Source organism: Miniopterus schreibersii (genome assembly GCF_964146895.1).
Source record: "Miniopterus schreibersii genome assembly, chromosome: 14".
NCBI lineage: Eukaryota > Metazoa > Chordata > Mammalia > Chiroptera > Miniopteridae > Miniopterus > Miniopterus schreibersii.
The window spans coordinates 42530229-42555531 of record NC_138114.1 but is presented as its reverse complement, the minus strand read 5'-3'; the positions used below and the strand labels follow the sequence as shown (position 1 = coordinate 42555531).

Genomic DNA, 25303 nt, shown 5'->3' with positions numbered 1-25303 from the left:
CACTTTGGTTTAATCTATATATTAACCAAATGCTGGAACAAAGCAGCGGGACAAGTGAGCAAAACAAGACAAAACCTGTAAAAAATACAACTGCCTTGTTTATTTTCTGCCTGAAGCAGAATTAATTAGTCCTATGGCCATCAGTAAGCAATTTGATGACTTCCCTCCTCAAATTCCCACCCTGGAAAGTGCCATCAGCTGAGGGACGTGACAGAGAACCTCAGCATTCACTTGAAGGCCTGGTCGCTTCGTGGCTGGCTGTATTGCCTCTCTCCTGGAGTGCTCTCTGGGGCTGGGGTTCAGTATAAAGGGCCCCATAATGAATTCTTCCCTGAGGGGGTGGAAAGCCTGTTGATCTCCTAGGGAGAGTGAGGTATGGTGGTCCTTAGGGAGCAGGGCACCTCAGCCAGGCCTAGTATAGACACGGGGTCAAGTATAGATACTGGCTATGTGACCTTGAGCAACTTAGTATCACCCTCAACAGTCATATGCTCACCTGTAACTTGGAAAAAGAATATCTACCTTGCAGATTCCTATGAGAATTCAACGTAATAATGTATATTAAAGCACCTGTTAATATCTATACCCAGGAGAAACTTAAGGACATATATCTCCATTTCCAAGAAGCCCCTATATGTCCAACAGCGTGTAACGACAAGGGGGGCAGAAGAGTTACTTGGCGCAAACCTTACTTCCCTGCTTATGTCTACACCCCCGGCTCCAGAGTATTTGTTTCCATTACAGCTGTCAAATCAAATAACTAAAAACTAAGCCAATTTTGGGATATAGCTGCAAAATGCATCTGGAAAAAAAAACCACAAACAGAATAAATAACTTTCTTAACATATATCTATAGTGGGTGCTTCGAAATAAAATCTATATCGATAGCTAAGTTGTAAATAATATAGACTGAAGTTATATCCGACAAGAGTACGCTGTTTATTGGGAGGAAAAGAAAGAATTCCTAGAGTTTCACAGTTCAGCAGGGACACAGTGGAAAGCGAAGTGGAAGACAAGAGAAGCCTCAGGCTCAATGCATCTCAGTTCAGGGAAATTTTCCTCTATGCCACACCGCCTCTTGAAAAGGTGTTTAAATAATAATTTGAAATGATTTTACCTAAATTGATGCTATTAACACCTAAAACCTTTTTTAAGAGCACTGCCGTATAATTAGGACAGAACATAAGCTATTCAAGGGAGATTACTTTTCAGAATTTTTTAATTATAAAAGTAATCTAATGAAAGAATAGAAAATTTGTAAAACAAATGGTATGAAAAAATTCATAAACATAATTCCATCATCTTATCAGAGAACCCAGATAATATCTGGGAATATTTCCTTTGATTCTTTTTAAATTTTTTCTCCTTCCTTCCCTCTCTGCTTCCTTTCTTCCTTTATTTTATTTTATTTTTGTATACCTATCTCGAAGAGTACTACTTTACTTAATATGTGTTATGTATGAATTTATATAGTTTATGCATGTAATATGAGATATATACTATGTATTAAATAGGTATCAAAATGTATCATTTCAATGGCTGCATAATATTCTGGCGAATGTGTGTACCATGATGTAAAGGCCCATGTGCTGGGAATTCACTAAGTTTCTATCCAGTTTTTCCTATTGTGAATGAACTTGATAACACACTTATGCAGGAAGCTACAGGCATTCTTCCATTGGGATAGTCTCAGAGGTGGAACCACTGAACCGTTGGATCCCAGTTCCGAGTCCACATATGTGTTCTGATGACACCGCCAAGATGTTCCCAAGGCAGGAGAACTTATCTGGGCAACCACGATGCTATTTCAGAATATGGGTTTCACCACAACTTTGCCAGCACTGGGTATTTTCCTTATTTCACAGGAAGAAGCACAATTTTAAAAACTGAAATGTTAAATTAATTAGCTTGAAATGAGCATCTTTTGAAAGTTCTGTATGAATTCTCTGGATTAGTTGTTCCTAGTCAACACTAGTGAATTTTTACCTTTGCTTTAGCTTAATCTTCTAATGTTAAAATTTTTTAAAATTCTCCTTCTCTGCCATTTACCCCACTTGCTCTCTTCCAACCTTTCTTCTAAGGAATTCACCTTGTCTCTATCCCTTCATCAGTTTAGCTAGCCATCGATCATTGGCATAAATGTAGCAATGACCCTGACCTATTGCGGCCCCACTGGGTATGGAGAATAATTACTAGAAAAGCGCGCAAAGGGTTCTGGGATGCCGGTCACGCTGCGCTTCTTGATTAGGGTGCTGGTTTCATGGATGTATTCAGCACCCTATAAAAATTCATTGAGCTCATAAAATGTGCATGTTCCTATATGCATATTATACTCTAATTTAAAAGATTTAAGCCCGGCCGGGTGTGGCTCAGCAGTTGGGCATCGACCTAGGATCCAGGCGATCGGGGTTCGATTCCCGGTCAGGGCCCATGCCCGGGTTGCAGGCTCGATCCCCAGTCGGGGGCGTGCAGGAGGCAGCCGATCAATGACTCTCTCATCACTGATGTTTCTCTCTCTCTCTCCCTCTCCTTTCCTCTCTCTGAAATCAATAAAGATATAAAAAATAAAAATAAATAAATAAATAAAAGATTTAAACACTGACCCCGACTTCAAAAGGCTACGTGCTATCACACCAGGGTGAGTGGTCAAGATGAAGGCAGAGACATCGAGAACCAGAAAGGCTTGAAAAGGGAAGAAACAAGCAGAACACATGCTGAGTCCACCTGGAAAACCGGAACCCTAAGGTCCGATTCAGGCAGGGGGTCAGGGCCGGGGGCACGTGGCAGCGCTGTGAGCACGAGGACAGGTGCGCCGGCGGGGCCAAGGCCACGGCGTGCAGGGAGCGGGGGGAGAGCGCAGGAGGCCGCTGCGAAGCGGGAAGCTTCGCCTCCTCGCCCATGGGTAGCTGTGGTCACCTCTGTCAGCCAAATTCCGCCACGGCTGGATATGCACCATTAGGGCGTAACTGCTTTGGGAAAGACGTTGAAAAAAGGTACCTGAGTTCCCTTCTTTTTTTTTTTTTAATATATTTTTATTGATTTCAGAGAGAGGAAAGGAGAGGGAATGAGAGAGAGACAGAAACATCAATGATGAGTCATTGACCAGCTGCCCAGCCCGCAACCCGGGCATGTGCCCTGACCGGGAATCGAGCCCCAATCGCCTGGATCCTAGGTCGACGCTCAATTGCTGAGCCACGCCCGGCCGGGCCTGAGTTCCCTTCTTAATGCATGCAAACATACGTGCATGTATACAGATACCCTGCATCTTCCACTACTTTAGCAAATGTTTTTTCCTAAAAGAAATGTGCCAGGTTACCAAAAGGGACACCTAGAAGGTAGAGGCAGAGAACAGAAAGTCTGAGATATGACAGAGAAAAAGCAGACTTGGAAAGACAAAGGCCAGCAGATCCGCATTTTGCCCAAGGCACCACCCTCACTGAATGCAAGTTAATAGTGTACATTAAACCAGTTATTTTATTCAGAACTCAGCTCAAATAAACTAATGGTAATATTTGAAGAACACAGTGGTTGCTCCACCTTCTTAATAAAAAATAGGGCCATTCTGGGCCCACTGATTTTGTTTTCACCTACAGGAAAGTGGCCTCCTCTAAACTGGTGCTTGTATGGTGATGGAGATGGCACATCCCTCTGTTCTGATGAGACATCTGTAAGAGCAGTTGTCAGCTTGTCACAGTGAGTGGGGCTACGGATGTTTTTTCTTCTCTTAAATGATATGCAAATGGTTTTACAGGCATGGGAGAGGACCTAATGAAAATGCAATGTTCTTCTTTAAATAAGAAGTGCCCTTCAGTCCTACTCTCATTCCATGCGGGATAGGCTTAAAACCCACTGTCATCCCTAGTTAATCCCCAACAGCTTTTATCCCCCCCAGGTGGGGAGACAGGAGGCCTGTGTCTGCCAATGGCGACTGAGGGAAGTTATCATCACCTACTCATCCTGGAGGCTCTGAACACAATTACATTTCTAATTGGACGGTTTATATGAGAATTGAAGTGAAAGGAACAGCTTTGTTTTTATCTAGCATCCTAGAAGTACAGGTTTAAGCTTTCATTTGTATTTTCAAGCCCTCCCCACTCGGGATACACTCTAATTCGTCCGTGCCCTGCACGTGCGTGATGTGGCAGCCCAGGCAGGATCCAAGCAGCAAAGCCCGACTCCACAGTAGACCATGTCTTGCCAGAGACCATGCCTAAAATTGCATTAGCTTCTCAACCAGCTCCTCAGCCTGTCAGCTGCTATTGAACTTGGCTGGTAGCAGGTGATCAAAAAGACAAAGCAAAACAAACACCATAGCTGCACACCCACCTCTCCAACTACTGAAACAGCAACCTCTCATTAACGTGCTAATGTTCTAGAAAGTAGTTTTTACATTGAAATTATTGGCAATTCCAAATCAGTCTAGCCCAGAAGTATCTGAAAAACAATAGAATCTGAAATCCCATCTCTGATACCCAAAGCCAACTATATTTGTTAAAGTTTCATTTTGCCAGGAAGACAAATGATAATAAAGAGCTTTGCAATCCCACCTCTTGCGCAGAAAAATTGGTATTTTTCAGTCCTCTATCTCTGGTGGAAAGCCCCCTGTGCCAGGATGTATGCAACTGTGAATACGTAAGCACATGCCCATTAAAAAAAAAAATACATTGAGTCTCTTGTCAAAATGAGGAATGTTTAAACATCCGGCTTTCTATGATGAGAATGGCACCGATCTATTTAGAGGATTTCAACATTCTCAAAACCTGTCTCAAAATCTTTCAAAAATTCTCAGTTTTAGTAAGATTATGGAGCCCTCCAGCTAATACAAAACATCACAAGGTGGACTGTTTCAGTCATCACTGAAGAAATAGCCTGATGAAAACAAAAAAGAATCCTGCCTCTTAAATAACTGGTAAACATTCAGCCTTCAAAAGATGTTCTAGAACTGTGGTAAGGAGGAGCTTTTTTTTTTTTTTTTTTTAAATATATTTTTATTGATTTCAGAGAGAGGAAGGGAGAGAGAGAGATAGAAACATCAATGATGAGAGAGTCATTGATGGGCTGCCTCCTGCACGCCCCCTACTGGGGATCGAGCCGGCAACCCTGGCATGTGCCCTGACTTGAAATGGAATCACAATCTCCTGGATCGTAGGTTGATGCTCAACGACTGGCTCAGCCACGCTGGCGGGGCAGGGAGGAGCTTTCTTATTTTTTATTTCCAGTTTTGTCAGCTGTAACCTATTACTTTTGCTGGTTGTTTTTTAATCACAGAAATTCTTATAAAGCATCTTGTACCCAAGAAAGAATCTCTTGTCTTTACTGAGTCCTTTTATATTAAAATGCAAGAGCTGGCACAGAAATTGGCAGGAATTGGGACTCTCATTGGATGGCCAGAACGGAATGACTTGGTCAAAAGCCCAACTCAAGCTGAGCAAGAAACAGAAAGGACTTTGCTATATTGGGACACACACGTCAGAACTGAAGAGGCCTGGCTCTCCAGCAGGGTCAAGTGCAAGGTGCATTCACTCCCTACCTCTCCACCCCTTCGCAGCTTTGAAAGTTGGAAGGCTTGATGACCCTAACCCACAACCTGGCCTTGACCAGTGCGGGGTAGCCATGTTTCCAAGTCGATTCAAAAGTTGCCCTGAGGCACCTCAGCTAACACAAGGCTATGCGCATCTCTCAACTTCTAGATACAATTTTGTTCTATTCGGAAAGTATTTCCTTCTTTCTCCAGCAGCGCTTTTACCAAGTGAGATCTCCTGGCAAGTCTTCTGCAGCTCTGGGGTAGCAATTTGGAAGGTAAAGCAATTGCATATGGTCCCTTTAAAATATAATTCAATTAGGTCTTTTGTAATACATACAACAGAAGGAGACAGCCTTATGGATTCCAAAGAAATTGCCAGTGCATTTCATCAAAGGCACAATAATGGAAACATTGATTCCCTCCTCACCACAAACATCTCCCTTTGACGCTGCAGTTACCGTAACACTAGCACTGTGCCTTTCCTCTGGAAGGAACCAGCTGCCTTGGTGCACGCACATCAGAGAAGGCTCCAGCCTGAAAGAGGACCGCTGCGTATCAATCTCAGCCGCCCTTACATCTTCATCTGCTGCTGTAGCGCATCACTCTCCTTGACTCTAAAGCGATAAATTACCCCAAAATAAAGAAAAACTCCTCTGCAACCCGGATGACTAGATCTGGGTGTTTTATATCATCTCTGCAAATGTTGCCAGAGGCATCATCTGCCTCCCCATACCATTTATTTAAAAGAATGGCAGGGCACAGGTTAGCAACTTTATGGGCCTGAAGCAGAGTCAGCCACTTTACACAAAAGATGTCAACAAGAAAGACTACCTGAGGGATAATCCATCCAGAAGTGCGCAGTGTGGTTAGGAAAATCCATCAACACCACTGCCACATTTCCAAATATTTTTACTAAGTGTAAAAGCAGCCACCAAGCCTGAAAGTATTTGGAATGCATTTTATCTGCAAGGATAGGTACCTTTTGAGCAATGCCCCAAATGTTCTCAGCACTGCAATGAGGGAGAGAAAGGATACTCCGAGATACACACAGGCACATTGCATTTGGTTTCTCAGCCTCTTCGCATGAGACGCCTGTTGCTTCTAAACCAACTTGTCTTTGTATAAATAAAAACACAGTTTTAGAGTTCTGAGCTTCTTCTAAATTACCATCCAGCCATTTAATAACATCCAAGTAATTTTTTTTCCAACATCGCTTCAAAATTCCTGAATATATTAAGCATCTAAATTCACAGAGTACCTGACATTTGGCTAAGTCTTTCATACAATATCCACTTTATGCCATGAAAGAAATGTATTTGCAATGGCTTTTGCTCTGCAAATGTCATGCGGGAGTCCTTAGGGGATTGCATTAAGCACCTGACGCCCACCTCAAGGCTCCATTAATGAGAGATATAAAGGTTATGTTGAAATTATTGTTTAAAGGTGCTGACATCACACATGCATACACACACACACACACACACACACACACACACATACTCACACTCACTCACATTTACAATCACAGATTCAAATCTGTTCTGAGGAGCAACGGTTTCAGGATTTAAGAGAGAACAAAGAGAAGAGCTATTTCAACCAAGGTTATTCTATGTCTCTCTCTATACAAAACAGTGCTTGAAATGCTCTATTTCCTTTCATTGATGGATTCCACAACATTATTACATAAGAGTTGGGCATAAGCACTGTACTAAGGTTCTGGAGATTGCAGGAAATAGGAAGAAGAATCATCTACAGTCTATTTTCTTAAGTATAGGCTGATCAACAATAACATCCAAATAATTTTACCATAGCATGTATGCATTCACCCCACTAATTCAGCCATTTATCAAATATTTACTGAGCACTTACTAAGTACCAGGCACTGTGCTGGTACTACACCAGCGAATAAAAGCAGAGATGGCCCTGCCTTCCTGGAGCTTTTGATCTAGCGAGGAATGCAGGTGACCCAAAAAATCACATAAGTCAACGTAAAACCTCAAGCAGGACAGGTGCTCTGAAGGGGTACGGATGTTCTTTCTCACAGTGCTATATCCAGGGGGGTATAACTTCATCAGGGGGCTCAGGGAAGATACCCTGAGGCAGGGATACTAGATCTGAGATCTGACAGTGACGAGGTGTATTTTAGGGAAGGGGATCCTAGGCCCAGGAAATGGAACAAGAAAGACAGCAGGCGCGAGGGGCCGGAGGGAACCATTTAAGGGGAAGTGATGACAGGGAGTCGACAGAGAGAAGGGGGAGCCAGACCAAGTAGGTGCTGGCGGAGCCTACTGAAGACTGTGGTCTTTTCTCTGTGAGCAATGAGAAAATGCTGAACACTCTTAACAAAGGCAAGAAAGGTGCGTGGAATCACGAGATACTTAGATATAAGACTTGACGATGGGTTAGAGGTGCTGGGTTGGGCCTACAAGGAAGATTTAAGAATGCCTCGTAAATTTCTGACTTTTGAAACTAAATGGATACAATTAGGAAATGCTGGAGGAGAATCAGCTATGTTGAGGGGAAACCAGAATATATGGATGTGGGACTCAAAGAGGAGGGCTTATCGGCCCACTCTATCTTGAATGTACTTTCAGAAAATAACAAAATGGGCATGTTTGAAGCATCGCTTTCTTTGCTAAACTCAGAACGACGATATATTCAAATTTTACCAAATCAACTTGGCGTAATTGAATACGCCCTAGACTTGCAACCTGACAACGTGCTTTCAAAGCCTGGCTCCCCCAGCTACTGGCTGGGTGCACTTGAATACCTGTGTTTACTGCAGTCGCTATAAAATTAATGCGAACACATATTTCCTATTTCTTTCACGGGGTTGTTTTAAAGGTCAAATGAATAAAGTTCTATAGAAAACCATCTTGAACCTGTGAAGTAATAAAGAACATTACCAAGAAATGAAAGGTGCCTTCTACATACTTTGATACTAAAAAGCAGATAGGAAATTTAGTTGCTGACGACAAAATCAACTTGCTTGGAATAATGAAATGCCGCTGAACCCCTCCCAAAATGTGGGCGGAATAAGCACGTGTTTTCCACCGAGCGGTACCTGGATGACAAGATGCGAATGAAAACAGTATTTGTTCACCTTTTGGTCCAGGCTGTAGGCCAGCACCCAGTCCTCTTGCTTGGGGTGAAAGAGCAGACTCTGGATATAGAAGGTGAGCCGGTATTTCTGATAGGTCGCCCCTTCATCGGAGCTGATCAATATGCTGCTCTCCATTTCAGGATCACTAAGAAGCATAATCTAAACAAAGAAGAGAGGAGAAAATATGGATAGAGTTAGGAGGAGAGAATAAATACAAGAAATTAAAGCATAAATATAAAGCCGTCTATACTTGTATATCACCACACAGAAAGGGGCATCTGGGATCTATATAAAATATTCGTATTTTTCCCCCTGACTTAGTTCTTCATTGCTGAATTGAGCTGAAATACTGTGCAAGGTTAGGTGTGCATACAAATGAGGCTTCATTTTTTTATGTGTCTCTTTTAAGTACTGGGAGCACATTCTCGTGGTCCTCTCCCCCGCCGTTGGGGCCATCCCAGTTCTCTCCCACCTCTCCCCTGTTCAATTCTCCACGTCACTCCTCATCAAACTATCACTTTTATTGCTTCTCACTCATGAAAAAGGTCCCCCCCTATAATCTCACGGTTTGTTTTGTTCTTCCTGAATTGTTTTATTGTTTCAATATATTTAAGTATCTTCACGATCCCTTTGTTCTCAGGATTTCCCAAAGCACATATTCCCCAAAGGGCCTTGAGGGGAATCCTGCTGATGGAGAAAGTTTGTCATCCCCGAGGCAAATGGACAGAATGGTGGAGTGTAAAGGCCTTGACGTCAAAGGGAAAAAAACATGCTCAAATCTCAGCCCTTCTCGGTTCATATCGTGTCTCCTTGGAAAGTGGCTTGACCTCTAGAGGCCTTGATTTCCACGAGGATGATTGAGCCTGATGACACTCAAACTGTCTTTCAGCACCTGGGATGATGAAGACTCTTGACAAGCGAATGCTATGATTACAATTTACCTTTTGGTACTTACCAAAAAGCCCCCTCCACTAGGTGCAATCTGGCTTCTACTTATAGTAACTCAATGACATTGGTCCCACTAAAGGTGTCACAGCCTTTCCTAGTATTTAAATCCAATAGACACTCAGGCACGGAGGCCTTTCCTTTAGTTAAGCCGTGAATCTTCGACACCACCAGCCATCCCATCCCCCCGGAGGTTTTCTCTTTGAGGTACTTCCATAGCATATGTTCCTCTGGTCTTTCTTGTCATCTCTTCTGAATATTCAACTTCCTGCTACCTTATAAGATGACCATTCCTCAGCGCTCAGCTCTGACCCTCTTCTCTTTTCCCTCAATACACTGTTTCGCAGTGACTTCTTCCCCTCACTTTTCTTTTCCTCAATTACCGTCTTTCTGGGGTCTACTCATAAATGCAATCTCAAACTGAGGTCTCCTCTCAGTTTCGGACTTGGAAACTTAGCTTCCTGGTAGAGTCCTCTATTTGGATGTTCCCCAAGCACCTCAAACTCAACAGGTCCCCCCAGTGTACCTCATCCCAGCCTGGTTACTCCCCCCAGTGTTTCCTGGCTCAGTAAGTGCTTCTACCAACCATTCATGTGAAGCTGAAAGCCGGAGATTCATCCTTCACTCTGCTTGTCCACCCACATCCCAAATTCACCCCTAAGCCCTGTGTATTTCACCTACTAAATACTCTGAAATCAGACCCAGTCTCTCCCTGCCCACGGTGATTGCCTCAGCCCCAGATGTGATCACCTCTGTACTGGATTGCTGTGAACCAGCGCTAGCCAATCTCACCGAGCCTGCCTTGTCCCCTCCGGTTCCCCCTGCACGCGGTGGCCAGAACCGTCTCCCCATAACACAAATCTGGTTCTGGCATTCCCTTATGTAAAACCATTAGTGCTTTATCCTGCATTCTGAAATCCTTAAAACACCGGCATGACCTGCCCCCCGCTTATGCGTCTGGCTTCGTTAGCAGCTCAGCACCTTGGACCATTTTTATCCAGCTCAGCCTGACTCCTTGGAGTCCCTAATGTTTGCCGAGTGACTGAAGAAACAAGTGAGCTTATTTCCTCTTACAGTTCTTCCCATCTTCGGCTAAACCGCCACCAGTTGTTGGGACTACTTCTACACATGGTCTGAATCGCGGGGCCCAAAGTACAAAATAAAGCCACAAATCACTTCCATACCTTATAAAATAAAACCATTAAACAGCAGGATTGTTCAAATGTTAGCATAGCATATATTAGTATTACAAAGTAAGCTTTAAAACAAACTCAATCCCTTTAACTGCCAGATTCGTAGTCTAGTTTCTTTTATTTCTTTACAGCTTCCAAGACCAGCTTACTTTCTTTTTCTCAAATATTTGCTTTGGCTTTATTGAAGTAAGTTATTACTAGTTATCAGCAAATTTTTAAGAAGTGGATGCATTATATATTCTTTTTTCATTCATATGTGAATAATCTAGGGCAGCGATTTCCAACTTTTTTCATCTCGTAGGCACACATAAACTAATGACTAAAATATAGTTTTCACTGATCTGAAAAAAAAATACGTATAATTTTGATTAATTCGCACTGGATGGCTATTGCTGTGTTGGCTGTTGTCACTTTTGTGTGTGTGTGTGTATGACAATCTAAAGGAAAAGAGTTCAGTGCCCCTGACTAAATAATCAGGTATTGCATGTTTTAAAAATTCTTGCGGCTCACCAGTGGGCCCTGACACACCATCTGAAAACCGCTCTCTAAGGGAAGAGCTCTCAGAAGGGTTATTCAGCGACTGAACAACTTTCTCCTGTGGCACCGTGGCAGGGTAGGAGCAACTGGGCAAAGCACCCCTGCTGCCCTTGAGGAAGCTTCAGAGGGTGCATTCGTGCTCCTTGCAGAGCTGACAGGACAGACAGCCTGGGTGACAGCGAGGCTTCACCATTGCCCTCGCTTGCTTCTCACGGTGCACCGACGGGCGACCCAACAGGCAATGGAAGAATTTCTCCCCTGGTGCAGAGAAATTAAACTGCTTATTTTATGCAGGTATAAAGAAGCTGCATGCCTATGTTTTAATTAGGAGATAAGACCAACATCATAAACACACTATATTTTCTATGCCATAAGTTACAACACACCGAAGAAGAGTTACCACCAAGCAGCTGCTGCATGTGCCCTCTTCCTCCAGCCCTGTTTCTTTCTGCACGTGCACACCCACACTTGCACACACAAGCACAGCAACCTGCACACAAATGCCCCGGCCACGTGTGCACGCACAGGCTTACACGGACACAGATGCCGCACAGGCCTGCAAGCGTGCACACAGAAATGAGTGTATACATCAGGCATATTGACACTGTGCGGAGGTTTTAGGGAGCTTTTGTTGGCAAGAGTACATTTTTATTGCGACCTTTCCCTGACATTCTCATCAGAAATCCTTTCAGATGCTTGGATATCACTGGCAGCGTCTGTATTCAAGCCCCATTTTTGAGAAGACCGAAAGGAAGGGGAACAGCGATTGACAGAGCTGGGTTTCCAAAGTGCTGGGCACTTTCCTGGATAGTTCATCAAAACTGTGTGTGAATTGTGTGAGCGATCGTTATCTGCATTTGCAGATGAGGAGACCGAGGCTCAGGGGAGAAAAGCAACTTGACCTGGCCCTCCTCTGATCAACTCCAGCACTACCATCTCCCCCCACGCACACCAACACTTCCCTGGACCTCAAAGCCGGACAGTTACCAAGGGAACTAAAGGGCAAGTTAGAGAAACAGGTCTTGATTCTTGTTTTAAGCATCTCTAAGAAATATATCCAAAAAAATAAATAAATAAAAGCAGCTGTGATAAAGCCCCTTTCCTTCTTTGACACATATCTGCCCCCAGCCAAGAGGAAATAAAAATTTAAATAAATAGGAATCCAAAAGAGAAAATGTCAGTGCTCAAAAAGAAAGAAGGGGAAAGAGGAAACCATGATATTAACGTAAGTACACTAAGGGAGCAAATGCCTCATCAGAATTGTCTCAAAATAAAATATGTGGCCCTGGCCCGTGTGGCTCAGTCGGTTGGGTGCCGGCTCGGTTCCCACCGGGGGCACGTGTCCCGGTTGCGGGCTCCAGCCTGGCAAGGGGCACGCAGGAGGCAGCCGGTAGATGTTTCATTCTCTCTCCTCTCCTCTCCCTTCCTCTATCTCTAAAAATCAATTTTAAAAGGTAAAATATGCATGCTGTATATTAATACACTGCAGATGTAAAGAAAACCACCCCATGTCCACCCACATATCTGTTGTGAAGAAGGGATTTGAAACACAAATGCCTAAAAAGGAAAAGCATGTTAATGGTGAGCAAAGCAGATAAAGCCAGACAATGAGAGGCAAAGACTGTGCCAGAATGGAAAATGCCCACCTTTTCTTAGAATATTTAAAATTGAAATTTAAAAGAAATTAATTTGTGCCCAAATTAAATGTCTGTGCACTGAATTCATGACGTGGCCATGTGACCCACGTTACATATGATGACAAGGTTTCTCAACAGCAGCACTACTGACCTTTTGTGTTGGCTAATTCTTTGTTGTGGGGCAGTCCTGTGCACTGCAATGTGTTTAGCAGCATCCTTGGCCTCTACCCACTAGATGCCAATAACTCCCCCCTTTCCCCCTGTGTGACAATTAAAATGTCCCCACACATTGCTAAATGCTCCCCAGGGGCAACTCCTCCCCTCACCCCAGTTGAGAATCACTGCTGTAAGAGGAGATGTTAGATAGACAGATGGATGGATAGATGGGGGGAGATGTGGATTCTGGTATATTGTTATATTGTGATTAAAAGCTTTAACAGGTTATATTTGTGTGTAAGTCAATATTGAACAACACATCAATAGGTATGGGGTCAATAGGTTTAGGGGTCAGCCTAAAGAATATCTCTCATATTTTTGTGAGCTTGTATTGATATTATTGATATTTCTTATTGAGTACAACTGCACTAAGAGTCTCCCATTAAGACTCAATTATACAGTAAGTTATAGCATTTCTCTCTTTCTGTTCAGAGGAAGTCTACTAGCTGCTATTCTAAGACTGTTTTCAAAGCGTTGGACTAGAATTTGTGTCCTTTGCATTTCTGGATCTCTGGCAGAGTGAGGGACTGAGAAACCTCTAGTCACCCCTGCTTTATAAATTGCACACAGGAGAGAAAAAGAGGGTGAGAACTGAATAAAGTAACATATTCATCAATGATGCTGTTTGACTCGCCAGCAGCAGGAGAGAGTGTATTCTGGAAAGATTTCTGGGGAGGATTTTGGCAACTTCAACACTAATTTTGACTGGTTAAGACACAAATAAGCTTACAGGCTTTTGAAATTGTAAGTCAACTAAGCACATCCCCGTCTGGTTCCTGACCTCCACACATGTCCTTTGAAATTTGCAACACGCCATTAAAATTGGGGCCACTGTTATTCGATTTTCCCAGGAATTTCCCGCAAAAAGCACTGCAAGTAAAAAAAAAAAAAAAAAAATGGTGTTGCACCGTCCATATGCTGGTCAACTCTAAAACTTGCCCATCTCTAATCCGAGATACGACAATTCACGCCTAGTGAATGGCCAAATGCAGAGGCCGCTTGCATGAGGTTCTCTCTCCAAGGCAGTGGTGTGTGTAGTTGCTTCGTGGGTTGGAGCCTCCCGTGAAGAGGTGAGAGTGCTCATTCAAAGCGGCAGCTGTATTTAGCAAACTGACACAATCACCTCCTGCCTGGTGTTCATTTTGGTGGTGTGGATGTTTGCTAATAGAGTGTATTTTCCTTAAATTGTTAGCAGGGATGTAAAATGTATACAAAATAAATGTAAAATGTAGTTTTTTACTCCCTTGTCCTTCTTCCATTTATTTTTAATTGTGGTTAAAAAAAAAAAATCATATATTGTGCAGTCTGCCCTCTTGTCAAGCTCTCCAGTTACCCGGTACAGTATTGTTAACAATAACAGAATTGTAGAGCACATCTCTAGAACTGTACCATCCTGCATGACTGCAGCTTCATACGTTCAATAACAAAAACTCACCCAAATAAATTTTAAAGATACAATTGGCTATATTAAATGATTCACGAATTGGGCAGCATCCTATTTAGCAAGTAGAGAGGCTTTTAAAGGCAGAGAGGGGTCAGACAAAGGAGATTATGGGTAATGAACGTATTTTTTCCGGCAAGGTCTGCCAGAAGGGGATCAGAAGGGGTCAGAAGGGGTCTGCCAGGAGATTGCCTCCTAAGGCTGGCCAGGAAATTCCTGGTTGGCTGGTTAAAGGTCACATTCCTGGGGAAAGCTGAAGCTATAACTAGGGTAGGTATTAAATCTTGGTTTGCTGACATAGGGCCTTAACACAAGTGACTCCATTTTGGGCCTGTGGTCCTTTTTTAAATAATATCCATTGAACAGCAACTCCCCTTTTCCCTCACCACCCACCCCTTTCCTTTTTATCCCTAAACCTCAGGAATTATGGGCACCAAGAGGGGGGCAAATGATCCCCAAATCACTTCTATTTGTCTCTAACCTGCTGGGCATTGCTTCTGACTGTAGTTGTGCTCTTATCCTGGGAGATTTAAGAATAAAGGTTAATGTTTATTTAGCATTTATGAGCTAAATTATCTCTTTTAATTATCTCAACAGCATTGTGAGTTGGATACAATTATTATCTGCTTTTTTAATAGATGAGATCACAGATTGGGAAAGTTGAATAATATGCTCACATTTACACATAAAATAGCAAACTGAAGATCTGAACTCAAGGCACCAGTGCCCGGAGTCTATACCACTAATAATTCTGCTAAACCAGACTTGAACCATGCCTCCTCCAGCGCGTGCGCACGCCTGCGGCAGGTCTTACGGTGGGAAGAGCTGGGTAAAGAATCAATGCAGGAGGAAGCGCCAGAGAAACAGAACAGAACAAAACTCTCCAATGGGAACTCCTTCCTGTTCATGTTGTCAAAATACATAAATCAGAACTCGCAGGCATCACCACTGGCTTTCTATCTACATACCTGTCATTAAAACTGGAAAGGCAAGGGCTGTACATGTCTTTGTTTTTGTAGAAACAAGCAATCACAACACATATACACATATGCATATACATACTATTTTGGGGGAAATATGAAAATGATATATACATTTCACAGGTAGGACATTGATACATATTTATGCTTATATGCATGTCTTTCACCTATTACCATTTGTACATGCCATTCTCTTTGCCAAGATTTAGACTCCCCACCTTTCCACCCTAACACATTGTATCTACTCTTTCTTCAGAATTTAACAGAAGCACCACCAACAAAGCAACAATCATTGAAGCCAATCGGAAAAAAAAAAATTAAATAGCACAAAAACAACAACTAAACAATAAAAAAATCAAAAAATATGTTCAAAATGGGCAAATGACTTGAATGCATATTTTATAAAAAGCATATAAAATACACTTGATGTCACTAATCATTAGGGAAATACAAATCAAAACCACATATGAGATGCCACCTCATAGGAACCGAGATGTAAAAATAGGGGATATAATAAATGCCGGCAAGGATTTTGAGACATTAGAATCCTTGTGCATTGTTGGTGGGAATGTAAAATGGTGCAGCTACTATGGAAACAGTATGTGGTTCCTCAAAAAATTAAAAATGGAATTGCATATGATCCAGAATTTTCTTTTTTAGATATATACCCCAAAGAATTGAAAGCAGGGCCTCAAAGAGATATCTGTACACCCACGTTCATAATAGTGCTACTCACAATAGCCAAAAAGTGGAAGCAACCCACGTGCCCACTGATGGAGGAATAGATAAACAGAGGTGGTATTTATATACAATGGAAAATTATTCAGTCTTCAAAAGTGAGGCGATTCTGTCGCATGCTACAACATGGGTGAAGCATAAGGACATTATGTTCAATTAAATAAGCCCGTCACAAAACAAAATACTATATAATTTCCACTTCTATGCGGTCACTAGAAGAGCCAGATTCATAGGGCCCCAGAGTAGAGTGATGATTGCCATGAGCTGGGGGAAGGGGACGGGAGGAGTTGCGATTTAACGGGTATCAACCTTTAGTTTTGCAAGAAGAAAAGAGTTCTGGAGCTCAGGAAAGGCCTCACCGAGAAGGCACCATGTGGAAAAGGGTGGAAGAGCCCGGGGAGGTAGAACAGGGCGAAGGAGGTGAAGTGATGTAAATGGGAGGAGTGGGTGGTGTAAGCGCCCAGGATTTATCCAGGCCATGCGGAGAGCCTTGGGCCCTGAGCAAGGCACTGACAGGCTGTGGCTTGCATTTTGGCTGCCACTCTGGCTGCCACTCTGGTTGAACAGAGCCTGTCGGACGCAGGGAATAGAGGGACAGAATCAGAGAGGCCAGTTGGAGGCCACTGTTAGGATCCAGATGGGAGAGGATGACGGCCCGTGCTAAGATGAAGTGCTGCCATACCAAAATGGGTCTCTTTCTGGGTGTATTTTAAAGCAACAGTCAAAAGGGTCCACTTACAGATTAGATGTGGGGTGTCGAAGAAAGTGAGGAGACCCATTAAAAAGTTTTATACCCCTATGCTCATCTCGGTGTTGCTTATCATAATTAAACGTTGGAAATATCTCAAATTGTCTAACAAGGTTTTTTTGCCTGAACAACTGGGAAAACAGAATTAGCATTCAGAAGATAGGAAAGCCCATGGTAGGAGCAGGCTGGGGCTTTAAAATAAGGAATTTGATTTTTAAAAGGCCAGATGCCTAATAGACATCCAAAAGGGAATGCTAAGTAGACAGGTGATCAATGTACTGAGCTTGTTTTCGGGAGACTGGGCTCACCTGCAGACAAGAACCCAGAACACATCAGTGCTGAACAGCATCCGAAGATGGGAATCTGTAGATCACCAGGACAGCCAATATAGACAGGAAAGAGCCTGGAGGACTGAGCCCAGGAGCACTGTCCAAGTTTCCAAGAGATGAGGGACCAGAAAAAGCGTGAGGAGGACAACCCAGAAACCGCAGTGTCCTCGAAGCCTTAAAATCAAGGAGAGAAAGTGTGTCAGGGCAGAGAGTGTCCAATGTGTCCCTCGCAACTGACAGCTAAGTGAGATGAGTGCTGAGAACTGGCCGCGGCATTAGCAGTGTGGAGGGCGGTGGTGATCAACGCAGAGGAGTGAGCGAAGGGCGCAGACAGTCCTGCTGCAAGTATGAACTGGCATGACTGTTCTGGAAAGCAATGTGGCGATATGGAACAAGAAGCTCATAAATATTTATACTTCTGACCCTGTAATTTCTCTTCTAGGAAACTGTCCAAAGAAACCATCAGGGACCCGATAGAGGGTTTATCCACCTGTATGTTCATCTCAGTGTTATTTATAATAAGGAGAAATTGGAGACAACCCAAATATCTGATAGAATGACTAAATAAAGGAGGCTACCTCCATTCAATGGAATATTATGCATTCATTAAGTACAAATTCAAACAGTTTTATGACACATGAAAAATAATCATATGTTTAAACTGAGCATAAAAAGCAGGCTAGAAACACAGGAAGCATAATCTCAATTTTGGTAAACATTGTTTATATCTAATGTCTGTATTTATGCATAAATAAACTCACTCCACGCTAACAGAAGTCATTACAGTGTGGCAAGATCATGAGAAATTCTCTTTTTACCTTTACATGTTTTCCATTATTCCCCAAATATTCTACAACTCTGCAATAAGCCGATATTACCTTTATAATATTTTTTCCTTTCTCTCTCTCTACACACGGACACGCTTTCCCATTAACCCTTTCGAGAATCTCAAAAAGATTATGCTAACCTGCTGCGTGCCCCTGGAAACACTGAAAAGTTGGATAAATATCTGTCTGTGTTGTGAGCACTGTTTTGAAAGCGGGACAGTGTAGAGTAAGGGAGGCTGGTGATGGGACCTCAATTTAGACAGCAGCAAGGGCACCTCCCAACTCAGATAGTGGTATTACTGACCTCCCCCTGGAGTAGAAATCTCTGCACCCCAGCCCCCATGCTCCAAACCATGTGGCCCCCCCTAACACTGTATGACAGATCTCCCTCCCCCAGCCCAGCTCTGATTATGGCATTTCCCCGCCACAAGAAACTCTAGGACCCTCTACGTAGCACAGACACCAAGCCTGGTACTTCACCTGGGAGTCCCATGTTGTTCTCAGGCTTGACTTCTAAAACACAACCATATGCTCTTGACAAGCATTCCCTAAAAGTTTTTTTAAATCGCTATGCCCACCATTCTTATCTTTGACAACGCTCCTGACCTAGAAGGTCCAGCATCCTCCCCACCCATCCCTTCCTTCAAGGCTCATTGAAATTCTCTCCCTTCCATGGAGTCTCCTAAGTGCTCCAACAGAACAATCTCTGCCTTTTATCAGCATATTTGTTATCACAAATTTAATAAGATTTGATATGATATGATTCTGGAATATGTAAAGTATTTGAAAATTTATAAATATTAGTTATGTTTTATTTCACTTGTCTTCATCTCACTTTGTCACCTGGTTATTAAGTTCCTTAAAGGCAGAGAACTTCAATGATATCACAGCCTCTGGTCTTCTCTGCTGGGCTCAGTGAAGCACGTGGATGAGTGCAGGTCACTCAAGGGCATCTAGGTTTGCTTGTCCAAATGTCCAGTGCATTATATTTGTGGCTTACCAGTGGCCTGGCCAAAGAAGCTAGTTCCATCTCTGTAAGAGCAATTAGCAGAACCTTTATTTGAAGCACTGCCCATTGGTAACTCAGACATCACCTGCCCCATGGGTGGTAACTGTCACTCAGAGCAGTAGCCCCTCTGCCTCCTCCAGTTCTCTTTTATGAAACTCTAATACAGAACAAATTTAATAAATTGATGGCCATATTATTTTTCAGCAAGATGTTTATCTCCAATATTTTTACAAAGCAAGTCTAACCCTAGGAGAGAAGGGGAAAAAGAGTCTTATTAAAAAAAAAATAATAAATGAAGTCTACAGAATCGGGTTGGAAGTAATTTTCATTACTTTTGTTCAATTGTGTTTAATGTATTATTGTGGTTTGTTTCAGGATTTGGGTTTGTTTGTTTTGTCTTTCTCATAGGAGCACTAAAGCAAGATGTGAGCCCAGACATGTACTCAGGAGATCAGGTGGACACAGGTTAAACAGGTCGAAGGCATGGGCTTTGGAGCAATGTTGTCATGGGTACAGATAATAACCAGGAGTACTGGGAAAGGTTTTGAGAAATATCAAATCAGCTGACTCAAGATCATCCAAGGTGTTTGCTCTTTCAAGCACCCAAGTTGCTACTGTGCACTTCAGGGACCACAGTGGAACCCCAGAGTTAAGGGTCACTGCTTCAGATCCTAAAATCAGAAAGGCAGTGACTACATCAAGTGGTCAAGAAAAAAATGTTTACCAGCATCCATATTATCTACCACACAACAAACCTAATTTATAAGCATCTTGTTGAAGCTGCGTGGAAGGAAGATCCTGAAAACATCCTGGTGCTCAAGAGATGGTAAACGGAAATTAGTTGCCCAGGGCCCATTATGACTAATTTAAGAGTTGCAGATTGTCACTGATAGAGTATTTATTTAGTGTGCTATTTTTAGTATTTAATTTAGTGAACCTTAAGAAAAGGGACAGGGCTTTCATAAGTTCATCTGCTAATCCTGTTTTCCTCATACGAGGAACCTTGAATTCCTCATGCGAGAAGCCTTCAATCCAGGCAATTTTCTTTAATTAAATGTATTGTGGTGACAATGGTTAATAAGGTCATATACATTTCAAGTGTACGATTCTATGTTACATCACCTGTATATTGCACTGTGTGGCAACCGAGATAATTTTCGGGGACCTAACCTTCCATATTTGGGAAGGATTATTTTAGTTCGGAGAAGCAAAACAAGCTTTAGATCATCATGAGGCAAACAATCAAGGGCGTAAATAAGCTTGGGAATACCCTTGTCCTGGTCTAGTTGGAGGAGACCATGCAGCCAAGAGCTCCACAGGCATTGGTGGCAAGGTCACTACATTCTGGGAACACCACCTTGTCCAGTAAGAGTGATGATCACATGAACACGAGTTCAGCTCAACTCCTCACCCCCAGTCACTGGCCACACTTCTGAGAGGCAGGGATGGGCTCACATACAGGCAAATGTTAGATTTGATCAACACGGAGCTGGGCAACTTCCTGAGGCAACCGCCTTTTGGGCCAATGGTCCACAGAAAGCCAAGCTGTAATAACTGACAGCACCTTAGTCATTTCACTAATAGTTCAGGAACTATCCCAAGGACAGGAAAAGGGAGCCCTGATCCCATTCCCCCAGCAGAGAGACATTTAGCTCAGAGGAAGAGTAAAAATGAAAAAGATGGGACCGTGCGAGGAGTTGGGCAGCCCCTTGCATTTTGTGCCGACCCTTGGTCTGTGCTTTCTACCCCCAGCAAAAGACGCCTGCCTGTTGTGCCTTTGCCTTCAGGTAGCGTTAAGCAACATCCAAGGCCTAGAGCTGCATCGCATTGTATAGTTTGCCAAGCCCTTGGTCCCCATTCTGCGCCCCGGGGAAGGCAGGGCAGGTGTGGTTACCCGCTGTCTTCGTTTCCTGTTGCTGAAAACAAATTAACACAAGTTCAAAAGCTTGAAACAACATAAAACATAATCTTGTTATCTTATAGTTTTGGATGTCAGAAGCCCAAAATGGGTCTCACTGGGCCCAAAACGGGAAACCGAGGTGTCCTCGGGGCTGCATTATTTTTCTGAAGGCTCTAAGGGAGAATCTCATTTCTGGTTTTTGCTACTTCTAGAGGCTGCCCTCATTCATTGGCTCCTGGCCCCTTTACATCTTCAAAATCAGCAATGGCGCCGGCCGGTGTGGCTCAGCTATTGAGGATCAACCTAGGATCCAGGAGATGAAGGTTCGATTCCGGTCAGGGCACATGCCCGGGTTGCGGGCTCCATTCCCAACAGGGGACGTGCAGGGGGTGGACGATCAATGACTCTTTCTCACTGGTGTTTCTCTCTCTCTCTCCCTCTCCCTTCCTCTCTCTGAAATCAATAAAAATATATTTAAAAAACAAAACAGCAATGGCCTGCCCAGTCTTTCTCATATCGCATCCCTCTTACTCTGCTTCTTTCCTCTCTGTAATTCTAAGGACTCTCGTCATTATAATGGATTATTTTAATGTTAGCTGACAAGCAACCTTAACTCCATCTAGAACCTCGATCTCCCCTTGCCATGCAGCTTCACACATTCACGGGTTCTGGGGGTTAGGACATCTCTGGGAGCAGTTATTCTGCCTGCTGTGCCCCCTTCCACAGGCGAAGAACCTGCAGGAGGCCACGGCCAGTTACCAAGTGCTAAAACTGGGACTCGGACTCAGAATTTTACCTCTCAAATTGAGTGCTTTATTCTTCCTGCTGTGCTCTGCGTTGGTGACATAGCGAAGGAGGGGGACACGCCAGAGAATGACAGGTGAGTGCAAACAAAGGCAGGGAAAAAATCAAATAGAAGCAGGGAGGGAACCTCAGAGGCTTCCACCCCACAGGTCTTCGTCCGCCGTGTCCCCTTGTCCTGCCCTGGCCACCACCCTCCCCCTTTGGCTTCCACCCCCTCAGCTGTAAACCTGACCCCATTACCCTCAACGAAAAGGCCGTAAGTGTATTTTCTCCTATTGCGTGTTCAGGGTGTTCTGGTTGTGCGGCGTCGCTTTCTCAATGTGAAGCAGAGGGGAGGGGAAGGGGGGGTAATTTTCCTAGGCAGGTACTCTCTGTAATGGCCCGTCACCCAGGGCCAGGCGGTCCCCATTCGGGTGGCAGGAGAAAGCCACAGTAACGGTGACAAACGGAGAAGAGGGCCTCGCAGTAACAGCATAACCAGGAGCCCGGCTGCCTCAGGCCGGAGGGTGGGAGAGGCAGGACAGGAAAGACGGAGGGCTGAGAGGTGGCGGCACCCGAGGGCGACAGTTTTCTATTTTGCCCCAGTGACTGCCCTGAGTGTGTGTGTGTTTTCCCCCCTCATTGCTCGAAGGGAGAAGACAACACCACACACACCCTCACAAACTTTGTGCTGCTGTTAAGGATGGAGCCGCACGTTTGTCAAAAGGTACAACCGCCACTTCTGATCCCCAAGCTCAGCAAAAGGCTCCGCCCCTACGGTGATGTAGATTAATGGCTTTTCATTAAGAGCCAATAAACTAAGCGCATTCCCAGAGCTCCTCTCCCTGGGCCCGGGTTGCCCTGCGAAACTGGGGACAGGGAAAGCGCAGCGCACCAGAGTTGTCACATGTAATTTATAGGTTTTTAAGATCTAATCATTTCCTACAATATCAGAGTAAATGACCGTCTATATTAAAAAGGAAATTACATTTCATCTTGCTTTCTTCACTTTTCCCCCCTTTTCTAGTTAGGGTTTTCAAAAAACTCTAATCCCACAGCAAAGAGACAAAACACGTCCTTGACAATGGACATGAGAAGGACCAGCCTTCGGACTTCCCTGCACCCAGCAGTCTGTACGGAGAAGCGGGACAAGCGACAGATGGGAACGTTCTCTTAGCTGAGCCATCCCCATCCAGGAACCTCGCAGAGCCCTCACCCCTTACTTCAGCCAGAGCGGTGGTGTCTCACCCCCTGAACACACTGACCACAGCTCCAGAGCATTTAGCTCAGGGTTTGTGGTGGCAAAGAGAGCCCTGGAGTAAACCACCATCTTCCAAAACCTCAGCACCTTTAGATCGGGCCTCACACAGGCCTTGTTTTCCCCTTAGTCCCTCAGTCCTGTGCTCAGCTGCTCATCTTCACCCACTGAGGCCCCGTGCGCCAGATTCTGTGGTGGCCGAGGGGGTACAAGGCTGAGTTCGACAAGATTCAAACCCCATCTCCATTTATTAGCTCATCGGTTGGCTACTCGCCTTCGAAGCCTTAGTTTTCCTCAACTGTAAAATCCAAAAGGGGATCGCACGCTGCCCCACCTCCAGGTGGGTTTAGGAGAGAACGAGAAGCGAGTGTTTGGAAGCCTCCTGACCCGTCTCGGAGGCCAGCAGATCCCAGGGCCTTTCTGCCCTTCTGCTCCCCATGGCGCCTGCGAACAGTTACTCTCAACTGAGGTGGGGCAAATGCAGGAATCAGTTTGTGGAAGGAGAGGGGTCACTCAGGCTGAGCTCTATGAACTAACTATAAAAATGGAAAGATTGACAACCACTGTTTTAAAACGATGGGTCCAATCCTCAACGCACAAGAAAGAGCAGTGGGACAGTCCCCTGCTGCTGTGCCCTGCTTGGGATATACAACGTCTGATTCAGAGACCAACTCTTTAGGTTTCTTTGGGGGTGGTGAAAATGCTTTGGAACTAGGTAGAGGGGTGGCTGTACAACATTGTGAATATATTAAATGCCACTGAGTTGTTCAGTTTAAGATGGTTAATTTTATGTAATGTGAATTATATCTCAATAAAAAACAAAAAATAAGAGAGCTGTCGCCAGCACTCATTGTCTCCAGCCTCTCTCTTTCTCACCAAGCAAAATTAAAATGACGATATTAAACTAAAAATACTAGTAAGCACAATACTAGTTCCCATCTAGCTTGAAAAGTGACTAGTCTTCTAATAAACCCTCTGCTTAATGGAAAATAATAATACAGTTGATCTAAACCCTTGCCGCAGACCCCACCGTAAGGCTAGTCTGGACAGCTGCCTTAACCTCACAGCCAACTACTGGTTAGTGAATCTTGTTTCGGGTCTGCTTTCTTCCTGTGATGCCCAGCTCCAGCTTGGGCTATGGCCACTAAATAATCCACATGTCCTGCTGATGTAAGTGACAGCTCCAGGTGGACCACCTTTCCCAGGGCAAACCCTCTCCTAATTGCCTCAAACCTCCTGTTCTATTTCTTAAAAATTAACATTGCCCACAGGTTTCATTAACAAGCAAAGGCCCCCTCATGCCAAGGTGTCATGCTTGAATGCTCTCATTTTAAAGGATAGTGTACCGGTGCTTGCTTTATACAGCTTTATGAAGCATGGGTTATAAAAGCACCTCACCCATAAGACTTTTTAATACTATGGCAGTCCATTCAATTCAATCACATAAAATCCCAGCAATATTTAAGTGTTAAAGGTGACTTTCACTATGATATTTATTATTGGATATTGAACAATGGACAGGTAGCCTTCAAAACTCCAAGCAATGGTGTGAACTACACCTCCTCTAAGCTTTTAAGAACAGGGCCACCACGTTCCCTGGAAATTACACAAATACCCAGTGTCCCTTTTGAGATTCCCTCCTGGTAGTATGAGTTTTCTTAGCAGTTATTTTTTTTCTTCTTAGAGACCAAATCCCATATTAGTCAGAGGAAAATCAGTTAGTGAAATATTTGGATCTGCCTTCTCCATCAGACTGGACTTTTTAGGACAACCTTGTCCTTCCCATATGACCAAGACTTGCCCAAGATTCTCAGTCTTCCTTGCTGTAGCCATCCCTATAGAGCCCAATAGAGAGAGCTATCTGAACGCAATGGGAACGTACTCCAGGCCTGTCTTCCCAACTATGAATCCTTGTGGGTCCCAACTAGTATGCTTAGCACCATTCATTGCTCTGTATGTTTGGGTCCTCAGCAGACTGTGGCATCTCTGAGAACAGAGACAGTATCTGGTTTATCCACGCCATTCAGCACAATATCTGGTACGCTGCAGATGTTGATAGACATCTGAGAAAATGATTATAGAACGAGACCATCCATCACAACTCTCTTCATATACAGTGGAGGGCATGTCAGAGA

At 43.8% G+C, this 25303-nt stretch overlaps 1 protein-coding gene across 1 annotated transcript in view; it reads right to left on the bottom strand.

Annotated features, from left to right (window-relative positions):
- Positions 1-25303, bottom strand: part of SORCS3 (sortilin related VPS10 domain containing receptor 3) — a 449042-nt gene that overhangs the window by 201636 nt on the left and 222103 nt on the right. The window contains exon 4 of the mRNA XM_081158097.1: positions 8628-8786. Within this exon, the coding sequence (XP_081014223.1) occupies positions 8628-8786 (159 nt within the window). The remainder of the gene's footprint in view (positions 1-8627; positions 8787-25303) is intronic.